Raw genomic sequence first — 24,677 nt, forward strand, 5'->3', positions numbered from 1 at the left:
TATGCCTCCTGATTGAGGAGTTGTGAGTTTGAGCCCTATGTTGGGTGTGGAGATTACTTAAAAATCAAATCTTTAAAAAAAAAAAAAAAGTGTCCAAAAATCTTTGCTGTTTCACCATTGACTAGGGCCTGTACTTAAGGGAATTAATTTACCTGCTACATCTTTCCAGCTGTACCTTCCGTAGGACCAGGTTACCTCTACATTGGAATTTGCGTCTGGTAGTCCTTAGTCCTAATCTGGCCTGCAGGCATGATTTGTTTTGTATGCAAATTAAAAAAAATTGAATCAATGCTTTAAAATCAGAGGATTTTTCTTAAAAGTTAAAGTCTTAGAGAAAGTTCAGAGAACTATGAAAGTTTTAAGGAGAGATGGAAATTTGGGAAAAGGGAGGGAATCAGTCAAGATTTAAATTCTGAACTAAAGTTCTCAGTCCATCTTTTACCGACTTTTGCATTCTTAGAGGATGTAGCAGAGTCTTTAATACAGTAAGTGCCTAATTAATACTTGAAGTATACTTATATGACCTTCGGTAGTTTCTTGCCACAGACCTTGTGTTTTCCTGTAGAACAAAAGTTCTGCATTAGTGAATCGCATGTGATCCCTACAGAGTGCTTAAATGTGAGGCATATAATTTGCATGTCAATAAAAAATCTGCATTTAAAAATACACGCAAACTTTAGCATGTTTAAAAAAAACACGACCACAAATTTTCATGCAGATATTCCATGATTTTTTTTTTTTCTCCTGTAGTACGAAATTGAACAGAATCTGCCTAGGAGAATTTAAAAGGTGTTTGCAGGATAAAATGGCCATCACTGGTAAAGTTGGGAGAACCACTGACAGAATTTAAACCTTTGAATATGGGAGATGAGGCAGGTAGTGAGTTACAATAGATGTTTTAAGTATTTAATGTGGTTGGTTCGTGTTGAAATTGAAACCCAGGCTAAGTTACTGATGCATTGGTAGTGTCAGTGTACTATAGCTTTTCCCCAGCTTCCCCTTTCCCCCTTTGACATGAGCATACAAATGAACTTTTTAGAGACAATTATTTTACATCTGTTTACCCCATAATAATTTCAGAACTTGGTCATCAGTGTGGTCCTCGTAACAAATGTACATAATAGGAAAAATGATAGTCCCAGGTTCCCTAGAGATACTGGACAGTCCTCGGGCTCACGTTTCTTCATGCAATGACCTGCTGAATCAGGGGTATAATAATAACAGTTAACCCATATAAGGCTTAGTATGTGCCAGGTGCTACTCTAGGTGTTTTTGCCTGTTTTAAGCTTCACAACAATCTTTTGAAGTAGTTAGTATTCTATTTCTGTCTTTAGATGAGAAATCAAGACAGAGAGGTTTAGTATTGGGATGCCCAAGATCCCACCGCTGGTAAGTGGAGGAACTGGGCTTTTCACTCAGGCACTCTAGGTCTGGAGTCTGTGCTGTTGACCTTGGTGCCTGCTATCCATGCCTCTTAGATTTAGCCTTTTATTTCCATGCTCCCCCTGCCTTCGCTTCCCTTGTTTACCTGACCTTCCCGTATGTATCTGAATTAGAGCACTTGCCCAATACTTTCACATCTTGGTTTCCGACCCTTTTCTTTGCTTCCCATGCTTCCTCTTCCATTAACCCACCGTTTAGGCTAGAAGCCTTACTGGATTTCATCCCAGGAAGAACAAACAGAAGTAATTCTTTATCTAGATCTCTCTTAGTGCTTGTATTGCTTAGCTAACATCAGCTATTCATTTACAAATCTTGGTTCTCTTCTATTTCCCCAAGCTCCGGAAAGGTTGTCTCTCCACCTTAAGCTTCCCTGCCCTTGGAATATATCTCATAATTTACAAGTTGAATGAATTAACAGAGAACAACCCCATTCACAAACATAGTAACTAACTTGTATATTGAGAAACGGAGTACAGTTTCTGCTTGGCTTCCTTTGATTCTTTGTTCTTTTATTTGTTTTTTGAGAGAGAGAGAGAGAGAGAGAGAGAGAGAGAGAGAGAGAGAGCGAGCGAGCGCGCACAAATGAGCTTGGGGCAGAGAGAGAGAATCCCAGGAGGGGCAGAGAGAAAGTGAGAGAGAAGCAGGGCTCACTGAAGCCGGGGCTTGAGGTCACCCGACTTGGGACTGAACTCACAAACCCTGAGATCATGACCTGACCCAAAGTCAGATACGTAACTACTGAGCCACCAGGTACCTGGCTTCCTTTGATTCTTGCTTGATCTTTGGCCATCATACCTGGGTAGGGAGCCAGTGGCCCCCCTATTTTGCTGTGTCTGGTTCCACTGAGGTGTAATGAGTAATGACCCTTCACCCCTTCCATCTCCTCAGGTAGAATTTCTCTCCTAAATCCTAGAATGGTTATGGGGGCAAGTTTTAAGATCTATAGCACTGCCCTAAAGGACTTCAAGAACTTGCCAAGAATTGGTCAATTCTTAACCTGTGGGGCTCTTAACACTTGGCCTGCTTCTTTGTGCTACTGAAATTTTCCAGCTACTTCTAAAGAGGTTTCAGAAAACTGTTAATTTGCAATGTTTTTGGAGATGGATCTGAATCTCACTTCACAAACGCAAGGATGCAAGAAATAAAATTGTATTCACTTATTTTATTTTATTTTAGCACCTCTCTGACCCTTTCTTATTCCTATCTGCTTATCTGTTTTTCTCCATATAAACCACCCCTTCTTGAGTCAACCCTCCTGGCCCTGCGCCACCCTGACAGTATGGTGAACAATGCAGATAGTTGTTGAGAAATTCTGTTCGTGCAAGCGACCTGACACGGTGGAGGTATTTTTGGAAAGGCATGGGCAAATTGAGTCAAGATTGCATGCATTCAGAGCATGCAGTGCATGAAGGAAACCCGAGGTGGGTTCTCTATAAAATGAGCCATCTTCTCTAATCTGTCTTAGAGAGACAATTCACCTCTTTTGCAGCTTTCCTATAATTGAAGAAACTCATATATGATTTGTTTAAAGTATTGAATAGTCTTCACTGAACTTAAAAAAAATAGTCCAGAAAGTAACAGATGCAAGCCTGCCATTGGTTTGTTCATATTTCCTTAGTCCATGCTATCATGCTACTTGTCCTACAAGAAATGGGATGGATCCTGTGTGTTCTCTATTAATTGATAACGATATTGACAAGAGCTTTTTTTGTGTGAACTCTAGAATCTTAGTGAATGCAGTGATTCTTGGCTACGTCCTGGCAGAAGTCAGTATACCCTCAGTAAGACTGACATTTTACCACAAAACTCAAACGATGATTACCTTTATCCAATTTGCCAAATTGGATTTGGTTAGAATTAGAATTCTGTGCATGTGAATTTTTTTAATTTAAATTAAAATATTTTTCACGTTTACTTATTTTTGACAGAGAGAGAAAGACAGAGCGTGAGTGAATGGGGGAGGGACAGAGAGAGGGAGACACAGAATCTGAAGCAGGCTCCATGCTCTGAACTGTCAGCACAGAGCCTGATGCGGGGCTCAAACTCAAGAACTGTGAGATCACGACCTGAGCCGAAGTTGGATGCTTAACCAACTGGGCCCCCCTGTGCATGTGAATTTATTTCCTATCACACATTTATTTCATAGCAAGAACACTATCAGTTGTGGGGTGCCTGGGTGGCTCAGTCGGTTAAGCATCCAACTCTTGATTTCAGCTAAGGTCATGATCTCAGTTTGTGGGATCATTTGACTCCTGCAAATGACTCCTGCATAGAGCTCTACTCTGACCGCACAGGGCCTGCTTGGGATTCTTTCTCTCTCTGTGTACCTCCTCCACTCGCACATGTGTTCTCTCTCCCTCTTTCTCTTTCTCTCTCTCTCTGAAAATAAATAAGCTTTAAAAAAACACTATCAGTTGTTTTAACTTTTTCAGTAAATTGGGCAACTGATACATATAGAAGTTGAATTATTTTATTAATATTTATTTGCTCTGCTGCCTATATTGCCAGCAAGCAAATATTAATGAAATTACGGAAATAGCTCTTCGTGGTTAGATTAATGGCCTCTTGTTCTTGTTTTTCATAAACATTGGTTCATGGTGTTATAATGCAGCGTTTTCCAGCTCACTTCATGGCCAGGCATACGTATATAATAATAATACTTTATATGGGACATTGGGGTAAAGGGCTCTCTGGAGCTTAGCTCCTCAGGGGCTGAGGGGATCAGTATTCTAGCACGCGTGTACCCTCTTCGAGGCACACCAGCGTGCTGCATGCCTATTCTGGGAAGCTGTATTATGGTGCATCACAGACTTTATATAGTCCTGATTTCTGCTAGTAACATTGTTTCTTGATCTTATGATGACATGAAATGTTTCACTAATCATCGGCGTTCTGTTTCATATTTTCCAGAAGGGCACTGTTACTCTCTAGCTGTCCTTCTTTCCTAGGTTGGAGAGTCTCGAGGAGATATAGTATCTAAATTCATGCACCAGTGTCAGGAAAGTTTCCTGCCTCTTTTTGACACTTGTTGGACACTAGTTGGACTAGTCACTTGCTGCCACATGGCTTCCAGTTATCTGGCTTTGAACCGTGGCCATTAAGTCTTACTGAGAGGTTAGTTTGATAAGTCTACTCCATAGGAAGACCTTGTATAAGAAGTGGAAAGGTTGAGGGGTGCCTGGATGGCTCAGTCAGTTGACTGTCTGACTCTTGATTTTGGCTCAGGTCATGATCCCACAGTCACGGGATTGAGCCCCACACCAGGCTCAGGCTGTGTGGAGCCTGCCTGGGATTCTCTCTCTCTCCTTCTCTCTTTGCCCCTCCCCTGCTCATGCTCTTGGTCTCTCTCAACATAAATAAATAAACATTTTTTTTAAAAGTACAAAGAGGGGAATATACTCTGTAGGGTCTTTGCTGGGTGGATGACTTGGGTCTCTTCTCTCTTTGCTCTTTCTCCAACCAAGTAACTTTCTGCAGACACTTAATGCAGAGCTCAATGCCCTCAGGTTCAAAGGACAAGTGATGGCAGACTGTATGCTCTTTGCACATTTCTGAAAAGCTCCTGGTAACGTCTGAGGCGTTCTGCTTCTCAGTGCTGGAACCAGAGTTAACTGGCTGTTTGCCTCTCCCACACTCATTTCTTTCTTCTACTCTCAAAACAACCGACACACTTAAGTATATAAGCTACAAAACACTTTAAAGATACCTATAGTAAATATAAAACTTCTCTCTCTTTTATTTGCATTTAGATAAAGTATTCTTCCTCGATTCCTAGTGTGTTATTGGACCTGTGATTGCTGATGGAGAGGAGGAGGAAAAGGACTAAATCCTAAAATGCACAAGTCTTAGTTTTCAGTCCTAGAACTACCACTTATCCAGCCAAACGGTCATGTTTAATTTCTAAGCCGTCTTGGTAAAATGGGACTGATGATACCTGTCCAATTTCCCTCTCAGAGCTAATCCGAAAAATCAGATCTCATGTATGAAAATACTTTGCAGGCTCTAAAGGCAAAAAGTAAATATAATTTGTTATCGTATTAAAAGTGGGCAGTGGGTCCTCAAGAGTACGGTCAGCTGCTCGTAGGAATTCAAACACCAAGAGTGGGTGAGTGTGGCTCTGGTGGTGGTGGAGTTGACTCATACCCTCCCTCTGTGTTCCCTCCCTCTCCCTGCAGAGCAACCTGATCCACTACCTGGGCCTGAGCCATCATCTGCTCGCACTGAATTTTATCATCGTTTCTTTTGGCAAGAAAAGCGCCTGGTCGTCTCCTCAGGTGAAGGTGACCGATACTGACTTTGATGGTGTGGAGGTCAGAGTGTTTGAGGGCTCCCCAAAGCCAGAAGAGCCTTTGAAACGCAGCGTTGTTTACATCCATGGAGGAGGCTGGGCTTTAGCCAGTGCAAGTATGTCCTGGTCACCTTCAGGTTGTTTGGGATTGTGGTTGGCCCTGGGAGGGATGTGTGATTGAGTTTGACTTCCTTATTGGGTAAGGGCCATTTGACTTGGTCCCCCTGGACAGTCAGCTACCTCTATTATCCCAGCAGGATTGTTAATAGTGTCCCCTTTTCGCACTCAAAAGGGTCCTGGTTTTTGATGATTGATTCTATGATTACCCTACATACATAAAGGTTTTGCCCACCTGTTTACTGCTTGTTAATTCAGGCCCACTGTTTTGAAAATATTTCCTGTGACCGAAATCATAGGCTAACTCATGTGAAGGGCTGACAATAGCTTCCTCCACCAAAACAAGTTGAAGTTTCGCTGGGGCGGAATATGAGGAAATTATCTGCAGCTCTTTTGCCAACTTGTGTTTGAAGACATTTTTCTGTGAAATAGGACCAGTGTTTCTGAATACCTACATTAACTCATCCACGTTCCATCTGCTTATGAAACCAAAGACGAAGCTATAAAGGGTGCAGCACCATTAAAAGGAAACAATGCTGCAAAATTCAAGAATGTTCTTGTTGGTGTCGGATAACTTTCATGAGCAGAACACATTCAAAATGGCAGGCAGCCAGGTGGAGCAGCCTGGTGGAAAGAATACCAAGGAGGAAGTAAGGGCCTTATCTCTGCCTCTCATTATGGAGCTACTGCCGCATCGTTGGCCCAAAGCTTTTGGCATCCCCTAGGTTTAAGGCAATGACAACTTGTTCCAGTTTGTGTTTTTTTTTTTTTTTTTTTTTTTTTAATTTTTTTTCAACGTTTATTTATTTTTGGGACAGAGAGAGACAGAGCATGAATGGGGGAAGGGCAGAGAGAGAGGGAGACACAGAATCGGAAACAGGCTCCAGGCTCTGAGCCATCAGCCCAGAGCCCGACGCGGGGCTCGAACTCACGGACCGCGAGATCGTGACCTGGCTGAAGTCGGACGCTTAACCGACTGCGCCACCCAGGCGCCCCTCCAGTTTGTGTTTTTATATAACATTTGTTGAATGTGGCAAAGGCCAAAGAAGTATAACTTCTTCTTGTAATCCCATTTCATATTCATTATTTATTCTTTGATTTCCTGGATTTGCTCAAGTTTTCAACAGATGTTTACTGAGTAAGTAGGTTTGCCCAGGACTGAGGGGTTCTCTGGGGGTACAGGACTTCCGGCAGAAAAACTCAAATAGTTAGGTACAATCTTACACTTTTGGTTACCCTAATGTGTGCTAGGGGATGAGAACACAAAAGGGAGTAACAGAAATGATTGCAATCTATATAGTATCGGACTCTTGCCCAGTGAGACATTCCATGGAGACCAGGAAGTGTAAGCGCTGGAAATGGCATGGATTATGAGTTCACATGGCCTTTTCCCCATAATTTTGACTGATCACTCCTGCCAGAGGAAGAGCTCGGGCTGTGGGCTCTCTGCAGGTGGTTATGTAGTTACTAAACTTCTGGTTCTAAGACTGCCTTGAAAAATGTATAATTAAAGTAATATTCGGCTCTCTGTAGGCAAATTCATCTCTTAGTTTATTGAAATAAGACCTAAGGGATTCAACTTTTATGTATTAAAATTGTTTGTCACTGCACACCTTTGGATCCTGTTTCTAAGAATGCTAAGACTTCCTAAAATTCTATTTTTTATTTGTTGGTTTAAACAAAATATCCTGTTCTTCAAATTGGAAGAATTCAATTGAATTGCAGCAAATAAAGATATTAAAACAGAAAAATTATGTAGTTCTAAGGAGGTAACTGTTCATCTGCAGTGTTTTTTGAAAACACGTATATTTGAAGAGCCACAAAATCAGAATTTGGTGCATTTCTCATAGCCTATTATGAAATCAATGGCTACTTAGTTAAAAACGCATTCAAAGGTAACCTAATACGGATGTCCTGTTATTTTATACTAATTGCATTTTATCAGAAACCAGATTTAATTTTTGCATTTGTATATGTAACCCTATTAATGATACATATTTTGATATTTGCTTTTTATGGTTTTTATTATTAATAACTTAAGTGCAAGTCTAAGAGCAATCCACGATCAGCAGAATTTAAGAATGGACAGTGTTAAGTAACTTGTTTAATAATGATTGTTCCTTTGTCTCTTTTAGAAATCAGGTATTATGATGAACTGTGCACAGCAATGGCTGAAGAATTGAATGCTGTCATTGTCTCCATTGAGTAAGTAATTAATACTAGTCATAAAAAAATAATTTTTAAGAAGGGATCTTAGATAACCATCTAGTTACTGTACTTTGTAATCAGTAAAATAAAGTGCAAAATGCAGATCCAGAAAGATGAAGGGATTTGCCCAAGGTCACACAAAATGATTTTCTGATATAACGTAGAATTTCTTGAACTAGTTTTATAACACCTTGAATTATCTTTTTATTTTAGTTTTGAAAACTTCTGGAAAAGTTCTGAAAAGAATTAACGGAACTTGAGGAAAATATACGATCAGTTATCTGCAGGAAATAATTTTGTTTACTACCTTTTAAAATTTAAAACCAGGGGTGCCTGGGTGGCTCAGTCAGTTAAGCATCCGGCTTCAGCTCAGGTCATGATCTTGCGGTTCGTGGGTTCAAGCCCCACCTCAGGCTCTGTGCTGACAGCTCAGAGCCTGGAGCCTGCCTCGGATTCTGTGTCTCCCTCTCTCTCTGTCCCTCCCTTGCTCGTGCTCTGTCTCTCTCTCTCAAAAACGAATAAACGTTAAAAAAGATTTTTTAAATAAAATTTAAAAACCAATTAAGAGTTGGAAAAGTCATTCTGCTGGAGTTCCGTTCTGTATCTCAGACCTTGTAAATGTAATGTGTTCAGCAAATCTCAGTCAATGCCGTTATTGTCGTTATTATTAATAGTACTAATAACAGTATGACTAATAATTATAGCAACTGTGGTGATAGTAATAATACAGAAATCCTGGTACCTGTCCTGTGGCAGGCATGTGCCGGAGCTATTGCATACATTGTCTCTCCTCCTTCAGACCTTTGTTCACATATCATCCTTTCAGCAAGGCTTTTCTTGATACTATTTAAAATTGCAGCCCACTTTTCCTGTTTTATTTTCCTCCAGAACTGTCATCAACCTCTGACAGACCATAATAAATATTTAATACATAATAAATACTTATGTGTGTAGTGTGCTAGGTTGAAATAGACTAAGTAAGTTCCATGAAGAGAGGGATTTTAGGGATTTTTGCCTGTTTTGTTCATTGTTTTAATTTTTTTAAATGTTTATTTTTGAGAGCGAGAGAGACAGACAGACTATGAGTGGGGGAGGGGCAGAGAGAGAAAGGGAAACAGAGAATCCAAAGCAGACTCCAGGCTCTGAGTTGTCAGCACAGAGCCCCCATGAGGGGCTCAAACTCACAGACTGCAAGATCATAACCTGAGCTGAAGTGTGACGCTTAACTGACTGAGCCATCCAGGAGCCCCTGTTTTGTTCATTGTTCATCATTAGTGCCTGGAGACATCCCTGGCAGATAGTGAGTATTCAATAAATATTTACAGAAGGAATGAATAAGGAGTCTTTCTTAATTCTCATATAAATCATCCAAGGTAAGTATTTTGTTATTTTTCTCATAGATGAGGAAATTGAGAGCCCAGAAGTTAAGTAACCTTCATAAGGTTACATAGCTAGCAAGTTACATAGAGTGAGGCATTAAACCCAGGTGTTGAGGCCCCTATACATTTTTAATCCAATATCAAGCCAGTATTGAAGAAAGCTGATAATGCTGAGAGACAAGATTATAACATTAACCACTTTCCACGCCCAGAGCTCATCCAGCTCTCTTCTTCCCTCTGCCTCTCTCCACCATAGCTCATCCCCTCTGTGCCCTTGCTCTAGATCTGAGACCTAAGAGAATCTGTTCTTCTGCAGGGTCTGGGAAGGGCTGGTGTCCCAAGTCGCTTGGGCAGCTGTGATCCTGGAACAGAAGACTTAGTCACACGGAGCAGTGTTATTGCTCCTCCTTAGCAGATTTGCCCTCCGAGACAGCTCTGGACAGCTCCCAGCCTTCCCTGGCCTCTCCACATACCACCCAGGTCACTCAAGGGCCCTCAGTGCAGTTTTATAATGTAGGAACCTTCAAGTAAAGGATTGCATCATCTAGCCTGGGCAGCTGGCCAGAGAAAAGCAGGAGCTGTTTAAATAGCTGAGCCCCATTATAGAGCTAGACCCTACAGCTCAGAACTGAGGAACCAGCCTCATGGACTTTTCAGTGGTTTCCTGTGTAGCTCCAGCTCCTCAAATCCTCAAAAGGCTGAGAAAAGGAGGGAAACTGGGCTTACTTAACTTGGCACCGTGAGGATTCTCCACACAGGCCTTACCATCCAGGGCTTCAATATAAGCAATTGGCAACGTGCCTAAATTCTTCCTACATGCCCTTCTCTACCCGTCACCATCTGTCTCAAGTAAAACAGGTGTTCTTTTAATTCCAGGCTTATCATAAAACATAGATAGGATGTTTTTAAGATTTCTTTTAAATCTAGAAGGACTGCTCTCATCTTACCTTTCCATTGTGCCTCATCTATGTAGTGTACTATCCACAAGTTTATTACTGGGAGGCGTCACAGCAGTAGGCAAGTACTGTTACTCAAGACTGCATGACCTCAGGCAGATCATTTAATGAAATGTGCAAACTGGAGTTAAGAATCCTTCCTGTATATCTAGAATGTGAGCTACTGGGAAGAGAAATCATGTCTTCTTTCCTTTGGTTCCCATCACCTAGTACAAGACTTAGAACATGTAGGCTAAGTAAAACACATGTTGAGTTAGGTCAGTGACTCCAGAGAATTGTCATGAGTATCAGTTTGGACAGTGGAGGTAAGAGGGCTTCAGATACTCTAATGCACTAGACAAGTCTGGAGGATCAGTGCTCTAGCCATGGAATGGAAAGACCCAACTTACAAATTTATTTGTCAACTGTGTGTTTGGAACTCACAGCACTCCTTTGCAGAAATCAAGAGCTAAGGTGGTTAGAATCTAGGCCAGCCAGCCCACAAAAAGTCACATAACCTATGCTCTAGTTGAAGGATAGCCAATACCACGTGGTCCGTGATCATGCTGTTTCTCTTGGAAAGTATATTCAGCTATCTAACTTGGGAACATATTTCTTCTCACTGCTCACTTCTTTCCTCTTTCTTCTATTCCACAAATGTTTATTGAATTTCTGTTATGTGCCAGTTACTGTTACACTCTGCTGACATAACAGTGTAAAGCAATCATAATCCTGCCTCCTAGGGGTTACAATCTAGATGAAAAAACAAAACACAAACAAGTAAGGTTAAATTATGATAAGTGATATGAAGTAGAAGACATCAAATAGGTAATATCTTACCTAGTTTAAAGGGTTTATTATTAATAGTATTAATAAGAATGTGAATAATAATTATAGCAATTGTGGTGAAAGTAATAATAATGCAAAAATCCTGGTACCTTACCAAATAGGTAAGATCTTACCTAGTTTGAAGGGTCAGAGAATTCATGTCTTAAAGAAAGTGATGTTTGCATTGAGCTCCTAAGAATGAGCAGAATCTAGTTAGACAAAGTGAGTTGGTCATGAGAGTCCAGAGTGGTGTAATGAGAGGGCTTGGGAGGAAGGGGAGAAAGCAGAGAGCGCGAAGGGAACAAAACACAAGAGAAGACAGATGGGGAGATTTCTGGCCATGAATAAGGAAAATAAGAAAGAGGGATGGATGATTTGAGAGTCTTAGGAGGATGATGGACCCCTGGTTCTCCTGGAATTCTACCTTCTAGTGGGGAGGCCGTCTGGAGACCACTGCTCCTTATCCTTGAGGGCCATAGGTTTGGGTGGCGGCATGGCTTAGCTTTCCATGGGGTGTGGTTCCGGGGAAGGTTATAGCCTGAGGAAGCTGGTAGGCAGTGGTTGAGGGCAGCCCTGGTAATGGAATCACTCCCATGCAGCGAGTACCAGGAGCTGGAACGCCTCAGTTCATGTTGCTGGTGCTGGCTCACAGTTCTGGGAACAGACCCAGCAACTAAGGTAGATAACAGCCTTAAGATATAAAAATAGACCATGCTTCTGTTCAGTTGCTTCTACAATACGATGCTGTTCTTACATATCAGTTGCACACAAATATTTGTTAAACAAATAAAGTTCATCTTATACTACGCAAGTAAGATACATGAATTCATGCTCATTTATATAATCTAGGAAGGTCCTATTTTATGTTCCTAAACCTATTTTCATAAACCTATTTCATAGTGCATTTTAGCCAGAACACTGTACCTTTTTACCTGTAGTTTATATAATAAGACACAGTATTGGAACCATAAGATATAAGGAAGATTTAATTTCTTTCTTTCTTTTTTTTTTTAAATGTTTATTTTTTTGAGAGAGAGAGTGCTCAAGCAGGGGAAGGGTAGCGAGAGGAGAACAGAGGATCCAAAGCGGGCTCTGCACTGACAGCAGCGAGCCTGATGTGGGGCTCGAACTCACAAACCACGAGATCATGACCTAAGCCAAAGTCAGGTGTTAAACCTACTGAGCTACCCAGCTGCCCCTAATTTCTTTTTTTTTTTTTTAATGTTTATTTGTTTATTTTGGAGAGAGAAGGAGAGAGCGAGCCAGGGAGGGGCAGAAAGAGAGGGGGAGACAGAATCCCAAGCACGTTCCTTGCTGTCAGCACAGAGTGCGATGTGGGGTTCGAACCCACGGACCGTGTGATCATGACCTGAGCCAAAACCAAGAGTTGGATGCTTACCCCACAGAGCCACCCAGGTGCCCCCATATTTTTTTTAAAGATAAAATGTCAGATAATAGCAAAGGAGGCATGTTGGATGTGATTAAATTCTATTTGATCTACTTAATTCATTACTTCTACAAGGCATCTTCGTTGCTTTTTTTGGGTATGGCAAATGGTTTTTAAGTTGTGTTATGCTTTTAATTAAATCTTTTCTACACTCAAACTCCCTATTTTATGTAGGTGGAGACATAGTCCCATTCCACCAAATGTCAGGTGGCATTGTGCACAGAGCACTTGAAACTTCACAGAGCTGTAAAGAATGTTGCTAATGTAGAGAGAAAAGAAGCTGGAGTACTTATCTTAGTCTGCGGCAAACAGGGTTATAAGGAAGGGGATCTTTATGTTTCTCTTTTTAATCCACAAAATTAGATGAGTGCAGGCTGACAAAATCAGAGTGCTTTTAGGAGGCTCAGTACACCACACATCTCAGTAAATAGTTGTACAAATAAGATACTCAGAAGAACACAGAGTGACGGTGACCTAGCTGTGACTTGCTCTCTGTTCCTTTTCCTGCTCTTCCTCTGAGTCCTGAGGAGAGAAATCCTCATGCATCACTCCGATCTGGGCAGCACCGGACGGTGGGCAGATCAGATTCCCGAGGGTTCTCCTCTGAAGAAGGAAAGATTTGAAAATTTCCCTTTCACTCAGTCCAGGCCAACTTTAGCCAATGTAAAGGCCAACATCACAAATAACTTAATGCTAGAGAGAGATAATGTGCTTCTTTTAAGAAGTAGCTTGTTTTCTTTTCTTCCTTATCCTTAGCTAATGAATCTCTCCTGTTTAGATACATTCGACTAATGTCTTCTTGGCTGTGTTTTCTAGCAACCTGAAAAATCCACTGGTTTCTCTCTTGTGGTTTAGGTCTTTGAGAATTTCTGGGGAGCAGGGGGTAATCGGAGCTTTTACAAAAAGCCTGTGATGCAGCTGCAGAGCACCTGACTGCAAACCACAGTGAGGCTGTGAAGCCAGCTTCCACCCACACCTGAGCTATGGAAGCTACGTTTAGCTTCTGAAATCGCGAAAGGAGGCCAAGGGGAGGAGGCACTAAGCCTTCTTGGGCTTTCATGGCCACCTGGGAGTGCTCTGGCGCCTTTGTTACCCTTGTGGGTATAGGCAAGGTTTGGTCTGAATGGGAGGAGGCAGTTTAGATAAACACCAAGAGCCTGGGGAGATCCCTGCTGTGTATATAGATAAGTCTCAGAAAGTCTTAAATTGTGAACTGTGCATCAAAGAATCACTTCATTAAAAAAACCTTTTTTTAATGTTTGTTTTTGAGAGAGACAGAGAAAGTGCGTGGGATCACAGTTCTAGGCTCAGTCACTCCTAGGGTTTTGGCAAAACATCCTGACCTCTTGTCAATTCTTTTGAATGTCATTCTTGTCCAATCAGCCAAGCCTTCACTGATCTCAGCTCTCCCTTGCTGAATGGCTGGCAGTCAAAACTATTGCAGGGGCAGATTTTGAGAGTAGAAACAGAAAGGAAGAACTTTCCTTAACCTTAACCTTTATGCTTCCCCTTTTGTGCAATTTTATTATATGTTTATTATTTTTTTATCTTATTTATTTTTGTGTTTCTTTAATAGAAAAAAAGCATCTGCCTGGTAGATGAATAAAGAGGTTCTTCCTCTGGAGTTGTCTCTCTCAAATAGAGAGCATAGTAGGGATGTAATTGATTTGTTTCAGATAACCCCTGCTGAAGACAGGGATTCTTTAAGACTGAGGAACATAATTAACCTTTTTATGTTCTCAAGGTGAATCTATTGAACTCTTCTCAGGAGCTGGTAAGAGGGAGCGTGGGGAAGCCAAAAAAAGAAAAAAAGGAAGGAGATTTTATTTTAATCCTACTGAATCTAAAGGAGTATAATTTCATTCCAGTATATCTCCTGTATCTTTCACCTAAGTGGCACTGGATGAAGCAACCTCAGTGTCCTTGCCTGCAGCTCAAGTTTGTACACACTGTTGCCAGGTGAGGTTATTTTGAGGGACAACGTGTATCACAATGCTCATAGAATGCTAGTGTCATTCAGGACTTCAACTTCAGTGGATTTGGATCAACTCCCCCCACTCTGGGCTTGTGTGCATGTCTGCTTTGGACTTAAGAAAGACCTTGTAAGTCTTTCTGAGCATCTCTCCATTTCCCTGGTACCCTGAATAAAGTAGGTAACAAAGTAACAGACCAGAGGCATGATACTGCTTATCTTAGGTACGTGTACGTCAGAGTCTTTAGTACATAATTATGACTTTCCATCTACTTCTAGAGGAAATAGAGGTGTCTGTGCTATGACCTATTGTTCGACTTTGAGAGCTCCAAGGAAGGAGAGTGACTTTTGGCTGGACTCGGAGAGGGTTTCATGAAATAAGTGGCATTTGAGATTAAATTTATAGGATCGGAACATTTGATGAGTTGCTGGGGGAAGGGCAGAGAGAATAGAGACCAAAGCACTGGAAGGCAACAGGCAGATGTGTTCGGAGAACAGTGACTGCATGGGTTGGACTCAGTGATATTTCTCAATGTCATGAGATCATGACCTGAGCTGAAGTTGGACACTTAACAGACTGAGCTGCCCAGGCGCCCCCGTCATGTGATATTTCTCAAGTTTGGCTGTGCGTTAGAATTATTGGGGGCGGGCGGTGGGGGGGAGGATTTTCCTTCAAATATAGACATGCTAGGCTCCACCCCAGACCAAATACTTTGGAATGTTTCATAGATGGCCTCAGGCCTCAATGTTTTTGTAAAACTCCCAGGATTATCCTAGGATGCATGCTGAGTTGAGAAACCCTGAACTACGCATAGAATACAGGAAGTAGAGGCCTTGACAATGTGCCCCCAGAGTAGGTAGGTTAGGAACAATTTCTTTTTTTTATGTTTTTTTTTAAAGCCATATGGCTTATCACTTTCCTCGCCACAGGTGGTGCCATATGACATATTTTATAAGTAAAAGTGTAAAATAAATCCTTAAAGTATGTTCATAAAGATGCATCACACGTCAGGCACTGTGCTAGTGGTTTGTTTGAGAATATTTTTGCAAAACCATTGAAATCATAAGGGGTGTCCTGGGATGTCAGAAGTCTATAGTTCTGAGAATTTACTGCTTTGATGAGGTCATGAGAAAACACACAGACACACATTTAAAAGGCTGTGGATTTTCAAGAATAAGAATATTTTTTAAGGCAGGGGTTACATGTGGGTTTTGAAGTCAGTGGTGAATTCACCACGCAGCTTTGCCACTTATCAGCTGTTGTAGACAAGTTATGCATCCTCCTGGAGCCTCATGTTCTCATTCTTTTCTTTCTTTTTTTTTTATTTTTTAAATGTTTATTTATTTATTGAGAGAGAGAGGCAGAGCATGAGCAAGGGAGGGGCAGAGAGAGAGGGAGACACAGAATCTGAAGCAGGCTCCAGGCTCTGAGCTGTCAGCACAGAGCCCAACATGGGGCTCGAACCCATGAACCATGAGATCATGACCTGAGCTGAAGTTGGACACTTAACAGACTGAGCCGCCCAGGCGCCCCCGTCATGTTCTCATTCTTAAACCCACGGGTTTGTCCTGCAATTTGAGTGAAACACATCTGTAGCACATCTGTAGCAGAAATAAGATAATTTTTACAGAGTGTACGCATTTGTTAAACTGATTAAGCTTCTTTCCTGAGTTTACAAGCAAATTTTGTATTTCTATAGCAGGAGGCATGTGCAGTTAACAGATAGGCAGAAGCCAGCACTGCAGAGTCATCTATCCCTGCAGTGAGCTGGCAAATTGTGACTATATCTGCCATAAATTCATCAGGTGCTTTAACTCAAGATCTATAATTGTGAAATTAAAAAAAGTCAGAATCCTTTCAGTACTTTGCAGAGACCTACCTTTAAACAAAAGCTGCAGACAAATACATTTATACTTGCTTTCTTTGGCTATAGCACTCATAAATTTTCTTCTGACTCTTGAGTGTTCTGTGGCTACAAAAATATTACAGAACTTTTATTATACTTCTCAGGTCAAATTCAAGTTACTTTCAAGGCTTATCTTGAACTAGGTGACCTCAGAAATGTATAGTTTCACTATATTTTCAAATCTATGAAAATAGTGTCCCTTTTTATTGAATAAAATTAGAGAAAGTTTTCAGCTTGAACAAAGAGAAGGGTTTAGGAGGTAGATCTTTAAGGGCACCAGGAAGACGCTTGTATTATAATCTATTTTTGTTTTTTTTTTTTAAGTATGTTTACTCTGTTATCTGAGCCAGTTATTAATCAACTGATAAGATTGTGGCAGTAGCAGGGTATCTTTTTTCTTAATTATAAATTTCTTTTTTTTTTTTTTAAAGTTTATTTATTTATTTTGAGAGGGACAGAGTATGAGTAGGGGAGCCAAAGAGAAAGAGGGGGAATCTCAAGCAGGTGTGCACTCGAGAACTGTGAGATCATGACCTGAGCTGAAATCAAGAGTCAGATGCTTAACCAGCTGAGCCACTCAGGTGTCCCACCAATTTCTCTTGGTTCAAAGTCACTAGACCTTTTGGGAAATAACATCTGAAGATTCAATTCATGTATGTGTACTGGTAGAATATGCTCTGTCATATTGGGCTACCAGGAAAACAGTTTATTATGATATATGGAATCTTGCTGAGACAAAATAGCCCTTATTCTCACAACTTGACTCATGAAGGACATGTGTTTTTATTTCATTGAAAGAATTAAGAATTCAGCTTGGTAAACTGAAGTTCAATTGAGATCAAGTCCTAAAACTGGGGGTAAATGGAATCATATAAGATGGCGCCATCTAGTGGACACAATTGTATAATCCTACTCCTTTCACTCATTGATCAGTAGGATAGTAGTACTATATGGCATAGCAGCCACTTTAGGGCATAATGAAATTCAGTGGGACAAAAAACATTTTGGATGATTAAATGATCACCACAGATAGGAAAATAAAAAAGAAATTAGAAAAATTATTTTATCTGTTATAAGGTAACCACTGAAGGAATGTCACATTTAGGACTTTTAAAATGCAGTAATCAATATTCACTACTTCTCAGAGTATTTCACAAATGTTTGTTCATTTGATTGTATTTGCATTGAATGGGAAGATAATTAGCTGGATTTTAGATGGGAGAAAATAAGTTTCTAAGAATAGGTATGTTAATTATAAAATGAAAATGAAAAGACCTGAGTTTTTTGTTTGTTTATTTCTTTGAAGAGAGAGAGCACGATCAGAGGAGGGGCAGAGAGAAGGAGAGAGAATTCCAACCAGGCACAACACCATCAGTGCAGAGTCCGACATGGGGCTTGAACCCATGAACTGTGAGATCATGACCTGAGCCAAGGTCAAGAGTAGGATGCTTAACTGCCTGAGCCACCCAAGCACCCCGAGACCTGAATTCTTAATATTACTAGATTTTAATTAAGTACTTAGTTTCTATTCCACCTTGTTTTTATCTGTGTTTGACTTATTTTACAAATAAAGTAACTTTTTGGTGCCCCAGTTTCTTTTGTCTGCAAAAGGAAGGTATGTTAATAAAAGGGTTTACTGGATGGATGATTATGTGCCTAGCACATTGATAGATACTGGGAACACAGCGATGAATAAAACATAGTCCTGATTTCAGAGAACATACTCTTCAGAGGAAACACATAAATCATTTTAAGATGAGGCAGTAAGAACAGTAATATACTCCAGCACATAGAAGGATCAAGGAAAGGCATCCAGCTCAGCCCCAGAAGCAAGTGGAGTTATAGTCAAGGAAATCTACCTGGAGGAGTCTAAACCCATGAGTAAGGCTTAAAGGCTGAGTGAGAATTAATAGGGAAAGAAGGAGGAGGCCGAGAGGGCACTCCAAGCAGAGACTACCAGCAACTATGGATTTGTAAGATGTTATCATGGATGGGGTATCTGACACAATTTTGCTATGTTTCTCAAGTAAATCATGAAGGATCCCATATGGAGTCATTAAACAGGAGACCAATGAAGTGGTTGATGTTGCCAAGTCACCTTCTAATCCTTAAGTGTCGTGAATTGAACACTGATTTCCGGAAATAAAATTCCCAAATCTGTTACGGTTCTACCCATATCTTAATAATCAACATCCACCTTTAACTTTGAAGTTGTGTTTCATGTCTGATGATAAAAAAGGGGGGAAAGATTATTGCTAATACAAAATCATTACATTTTTAATCCCTTTTTCTTTAATGTTTATTTATTTTTGAGAGAGGGATAGACAGAGTGTGAGCAGAGGAGGGGCAGAGAGAGAGGGAGACACAGAATCCGAAGCAGGCTCCAGGCCCTGAGCTGTCAGCACAGAGCCTGATGCAGAGCTCAAACTTCCGAATTGTGAGATCATGACTTGAGCCAAAGTCGGATGCTTAACCGACTGAGCCATCCAGATACCCCCAAATCATTACATTTTTAAACTAAGTATTTGATTTGCAAGAAAATGAATGGCTCGGGCGCTTGGGTGGCTCAGTTGGTCAAGCATCCAACTGTTGATTTTGGCTCAGGTCATGATCTCACGGTTTGTGAGCTGTCAGCTCAGAGCCTGCTTGGGATTCTCTCTCCCTCTCTCTCTCTGCCCCTCCCCCACTCATGTTCCCCCCCCCCCAACCCTCTCTCTCTCTCAAAATAAACTTTTTTTAAAAAAGAAAATGAATGGTTCATTTTTATATTTATTTCAATCCTTACCTGTTAACTTCTGTGTCAAAAGAACCAGCTTCCCCATAAACTTTAAAGGGCCTATAAAGACTTGGTGAAGTCCTTAAATGAATACAACTTTTGTCTTCACAGATACAGGCTAGTTCCAAAGGTTTATTTTCCTGCACAAATTCATGATGTTGTACGTGCCACGAAGTATTTTCTGCAGCCAGAAGTCTTACACAAGTATTCGGTTGACCCGGGCAGAATTGGCATTTCTGGTGACAGTGCTGGTGGGAATTTGGCCGCTGCTCTGGGCCAACAGGTAACAGATTGCTGTGACAGGCTGGTGGTAAGAGGATTCTTGCTAACCTGCAGACCTACAAACATATTCTTTGCTATGTATGGCAAAGGCTTAGCAGGTAGGCTGGTCAGTATGGGGCCAAGTTATTCAGATGACTGCGCTGGGAGAATTCACGGATCTTTCTGAAGTAGGAAGAGGGGTAATTGAAAGAGATGTCACCTCTGAGTCCTTGGAAAGTCCCTGATTACAATTAATATGAAAGATGGGCTAACAGTTTATAGGGCTCTCTTGCTCCTCAGCAATATGCATGGAAATCAAGTATCTCCAGCTTCTTTTCCATATTGGACTTGCAAAATATTTTTGCTTAAATTCCAGTTGCTAAGATTGTTTCCTTAGAACTTTGAGTCAAACTGAAAAGCTAAAAAGTGTTTCCCAACATTTTTTAAAATCTAAAAGAAAAAAAAATTAAAATGGGTCAGCCACTTCGAGTGTTATAATACCAGTTAACCTGAGCTTACCTGGTTAAATTCTCTGGTTAAAACTATCTAGCTCTAATAGCACCCAAAATTTTGGGCGGCTGTGTAAATTCAAAGATAAGTATATTTTCTTCCTCTGATGGATTAAACAAGTTTAGAAGAGCATCTCTGTCTTCTCATCTCCAGATTTCTTTTGGTATTCTCAAATTGCAGTACATAGAGAACTTTATTGGGCACTGATGGGTTTGCTATACATGTGTTCTGATGTGGTAAGAAGAAAGTCCTGGTGCAGTGGGGAGAGGATCATGGGCTTTAAAATTAGCAGTGGAATGGAATCCAGTCTCCCTGCTTTGGAAGCTACAGGGCTTCAGGCAAGCCCCTGAATATCTCTGACTCTCAGGAAAATGAGGATAATGCCATCTGATTGCAGGACTATTGCTGGGACTTAGTGAAATGATGTATATGCAATTCCTGGCACATATTAATAGTACTATTAACTGATCATTTCCTTTTGCTTTTGCAGAGCAGTTATATCTTCCCTGGGGGATGGGGTTCCAAACTCTGACGTGAAACAAAATTGTACAGCTAAAGTGACCTTGAAGGTTGTTTAGTTGCCTATAAAACCCAGTGACCTAGTTAGCTGCCTTTTAGATGTTACATGCAAATGTGTACCATTTTGGACCCTAGGACTGGAAAATGAGGCAGTGTGTTCACATTTTGTGAAGGCATGGGGGGATGGAGATCTGATGAGGTAGAGGATGCGTTCACATTCCCATTTAACCTCAACTCTGGGGCACATGCTCATTAAGGAGAATGGAGGGCATGTTGCCAGCACTATTTAAATTCTCACTTATGCAGCATGAAGACTAAATGCTCATCAGAGGAGATATCCTGAGGTCCTGCTATAACACTTTGGAGTCCCATCATCTGTTCATTTAGCTTTTCCCACCCTTCTCCTCTGGAAGAGTTAGACTAGTTTGTTTGTTTCTCCCTAGAAAGCCATTGCCTTTTTTCACTTTGCACAGAATACTGAACTAAGAAAAGTTCTCATGTTATCCATCCATAGTACCCAGCAAGGTGTGCTAGTGCCGAAAGATAGATACAAGTGAAGTGTTCACGGGGGGTTAAAGACCTGAGAGATCACATGCATTTGCAGTGTTCACTAAAAACATGGGTTGCAAACATCATAACTTTCTTAGTAAACATCCAGCAGCTTGATGCATGTGTGGGGAGTGGTGCTGGTGGTGGGTGGTGGGGAAGTTTTTATTTTATAAACCGTATTACCTAATACCATGTCTGGTAGAAATTTCCTAGTTAGAACCTTTTGACTGATTCCAGGTAATGCATTCAGCTACTTTAAAAGGTGTGGTTTCCATACAAAGAGCCATGCAGCAGGAAATAATGTGTCTGCTTCCTCTTCTCCAGTTTACTCAAGATGCCAACCTCAAAAACAAGCTCAAAGTGCAAGCTTTAATTTATCCAGTTCTTCAAGCTTTAGATTTCAACACGCCCTCTTACCAGCAAAATGTGAACACCCCAATCCTGCCCCGCTACGTCATGGTGAAGTACTGGGTGGACTACTTCAAAGGCGACTATGACTTTGTCCAGGCGATGATTGTTAACAACCACACTTCGATGGACGTGGAAGAGGCAGTTGCCCTCAGGGCCCGTCTAAACTGGACGTCCCTCTTGCCTGCATCCATCACAAAGGGCTACAAGCCTGTGGTGCAGACCACCGGCAACGCCAGGATTCTGAGGGAGATCCCTCAGCTGTTGGATGCTCGCTCGGCCCCTCTCATTGCAGACCAGGAAGTCCTCCGGCACCTCCCGAAGACCTATATTCTGACGTGTGAGCATGATGTCCTAAGAGACGATGGGATCATGTATGCAAAGCGTCTGGAGAGCGCAGGTGTGGAGGTGACCCTGGATCACTTTGAGGATGGCTTCCATGGATGCATGATTTTCACCAGCTGGCCCACCAACTTCTCAGTGGGAATCCGGACTAGGAATAGTTACATCAAGTGGCTGGATCAAAACCTGTGAAAGAGGAAAACTTCCAGAATCTTGACCTCCTGCACCTGCTTTGGAAAGAGATGCACTTTTTAGTTGATTACTTTCCCCTTGTTACTTGTGAGTTATGGCATCTCCATTCCCTGCAGACTTTATGTTAATTTAATTTTTGAAAAATGTGTTTGACTAACGTAAGTACAAAATGTCTAAATCTGGTTCTCCAAGTGGACCAGTCTTTCTGTTCTTGTTTGTTTTTTTGTGTTTTGTTTTGTTTTGTTTTGTTTTTAGCCAAATTACCACCAATACTCACGGCTACAGAAAGCAGGACTAGGAGCTGAAATAGCTTTGCGTTCTGTCTTCATCAAGGAATTCTTTCCAGAAGAAATTCTTCCAGCTGTGGGTGGCGTATGTGGGCTCTTCTTTAGCTTGTAGAGTTTACTTTACATTCAGAGCAGTGTTACTTGTGTGCACATTAAGGTCAGTGCTAGATACCAAGCGCCCTCTGTGCTTTATGGATAGATGGTTTTGTTTCCTATGGGAATTTCAACAAAGGTGTTCTAGCAAGGACAAATTTCTCAAATAACTTTCTTCCTTTAGAGTGTTAATTTTATGGGATAGCTCTCTGTAAGTCCAGTTGGATGATGACGATACTTGAAGGTTACTTTCTACCACTATTATTAGAAAATATACGATTGCATGTAGTGGATATCTGTACATTGTAAAGTTTTTTGGTTATGCTGTCTCCATAGGGGAGATCTTTTGGGAGCAAATTCATTTAGATTTAGGATAAATTTGTCATTACAGAAACAAGTGAAAACAGACAAATGAACTAACTTATTTATTTTCATAATGAATACTTCTGACATAAATTACCAAGAGCAGTGTGTATATTTTTGGCATAGTCAGAAAAGAAGATACATTTAATATTGAAATTATGAAAAAATACCTTTAGAAGGTCTAGTTTATTCTTGAAAACTCAACTTTTTCACTTACATGGCTTTAAAATGGGGCTATTTTGGTATATATATATATAATGCCACATATATATGGTATTATATATATATATTTGGTATATATATATATAACCATATATATATATGAAATGTATTGTTTATTTTTTTAAGTTATTTAATGTTAATATATACAGCTCGACTTAAGATTTTTCAGAATAACATCTATGATGAATACTAAAAATAACGATATTTTTTAAGAAACTACCTTAGAATTATATCCACATGTAATTTTATGGAAAGAGGTAAAGTAGCTATTAATACTACTGTACATTAGGCTTAAATATTTTGATGTCTATATGCATATACAAATTAAAGTAATTAGAAACTGTGACTACACTTAGTAAATTCATCTAAGTTGACAGTTGGAGAATTTAGGTAAGACACACACTGCTCAATTCTGCCCTCTGTGGTGAGAGGAGCGCTAGCTCATGTTCTCCAGGGTGATGCATACCTGGTTCCTTCACCTCTTTTCTGTCTCCTTCCAGCCTGGTCTAGGAGTTACAATAGCCCAAGCTTGACTTTGTGTAAAGCCTTCACTGCCAGTGGGAACATCTTCGGCATAGCAAGGGACTCCAGTTGTGGTTTGAGTGCCTCTGCCCTCCTTCCTGCCACTTTTACCACTGCCCCCACCCTGCTCTTTGCAGGGACTGCCAAGGCCAGGTCATGATACAGCCAGTTCATCAGTGGAGAGGAAGAGGAACCTTTTCACTCATTTGAAAGATGGGCATTTCCTACTTCTGGCAAAGAAATAAGTGAAAGTGTACACCCTTCTTTTTCTTTTTTTTTTTTTTATTAAAAATGTTTTAAATGTTTACTTATTTTTGAGAGAGAGCACAAGCAGGGGAGGGGCAAAGTGAGAGGGACACACAGAATCTGAAGCAGGCTCCAGGCTTTGAGCTGTCAGCACAGAACCCGATGCAGGGCTCGAACTTGCTAACCGGGAGATCGTGACCTGAGCTGAAGTCGGACGCTTAACTGATGAGCCACCCAGGCACCCCTTATTTTTCATTTATTGTACAAGCCAGTAGCATTGTTATGTACAAAACAGATGTAAATGCAACAGTGTGTGTATGTGTGTGTGCCTGTATGTGTATAAAAATAATCATGCAAATTAACATGCTAATGGACAGACACAAGTTATTTACTGTCTCTGAGCCTCTTTTCTCTTTCCTCTAAAGTCAGAGATTTGAATTACTTAATCTGCAAGGTGTCTTCCAACAGTCAATTCCAACCATTTGTTTGGACTGACAAATTGTATTGGCTTCTTCTACCGTGTTTTGGGTTGTTTTGTTTTTTGGGGGGGGGGGGTTTGGTAGGTCATTTTTCCATATATACACAGACACAAACATCATTAAAGATTTTTTTTCCTAAAAAAAAAAAAACAACAGGATTTTAGTTCTTCCTCTTTGACAGCTACTCTCATTTAATACTATTGTTTTCTTACATCATTTGAAGGGACCAATGTTTGGACCTTAGTTTGAGGTTATCTACCTCTAAGAAAGCAAAGAAAATATAATACATGCGCAGAGTTTCTTAAAATGGCATATTTTCACCCAGAATTATGAGCCAAATGCTGCCATAAGTACAGACAACAAATGATTCTAGACCTTTAAAGG

General features: G+C 40.7%; 1 protein-coding gene across 1 annotated transcript in view; it reads left to right on the plus strand.

Moving 5' to 3' along the window:
• NCEH1 (neutral cholesterol ester hydrolase 1) overlaps positions 1 to 23,392 on the plus strand; it is a 59,045-nt gene extending 35,653 nt beyond the window's left edge. Inside the window, exons 2-5 of the mRNA XM_003991902.6 lie at positions 5,619 to 5,847; positions 7,984 to 8,053; positions 19,412 to 19,583; positions 21,464 to 23,392. Of these exons, the coding sequence (XP_003991951.1) occupies positions 5,619 to 5,847; positions 7,984 to 8,053; positions 19,412 to 19,583; positions 21,464 to 22,081 (1,089 nt within the window). The 3' untranslated portion in view covers positions 22,082 to 23,392. The remainder of the gene's footprint in view (positions 1 to 5,618; positions 5,848 to 7,983; positions 8,054 to 19,411; positions 19,584 to 21,463) is intronic.
• The last annotated feature ends 1,285 nt before the right edge of the window (positions 23,393 to 24,677 follow it).

The sequence above is a fragment of the Felis catus genome, chromosome C2 (genome assembly GCF_018350175.1).
Source record: "Felis catus isolate Fca126 chromosome C2, F.catus_Fca126_mat1.0, whole genome shotgun sequence".
Lineage (NCBI taxonomy): Eukaryota > Metazoa > Chordata > Mammalia > Carnivora > Felidae > Felis > Felis catus.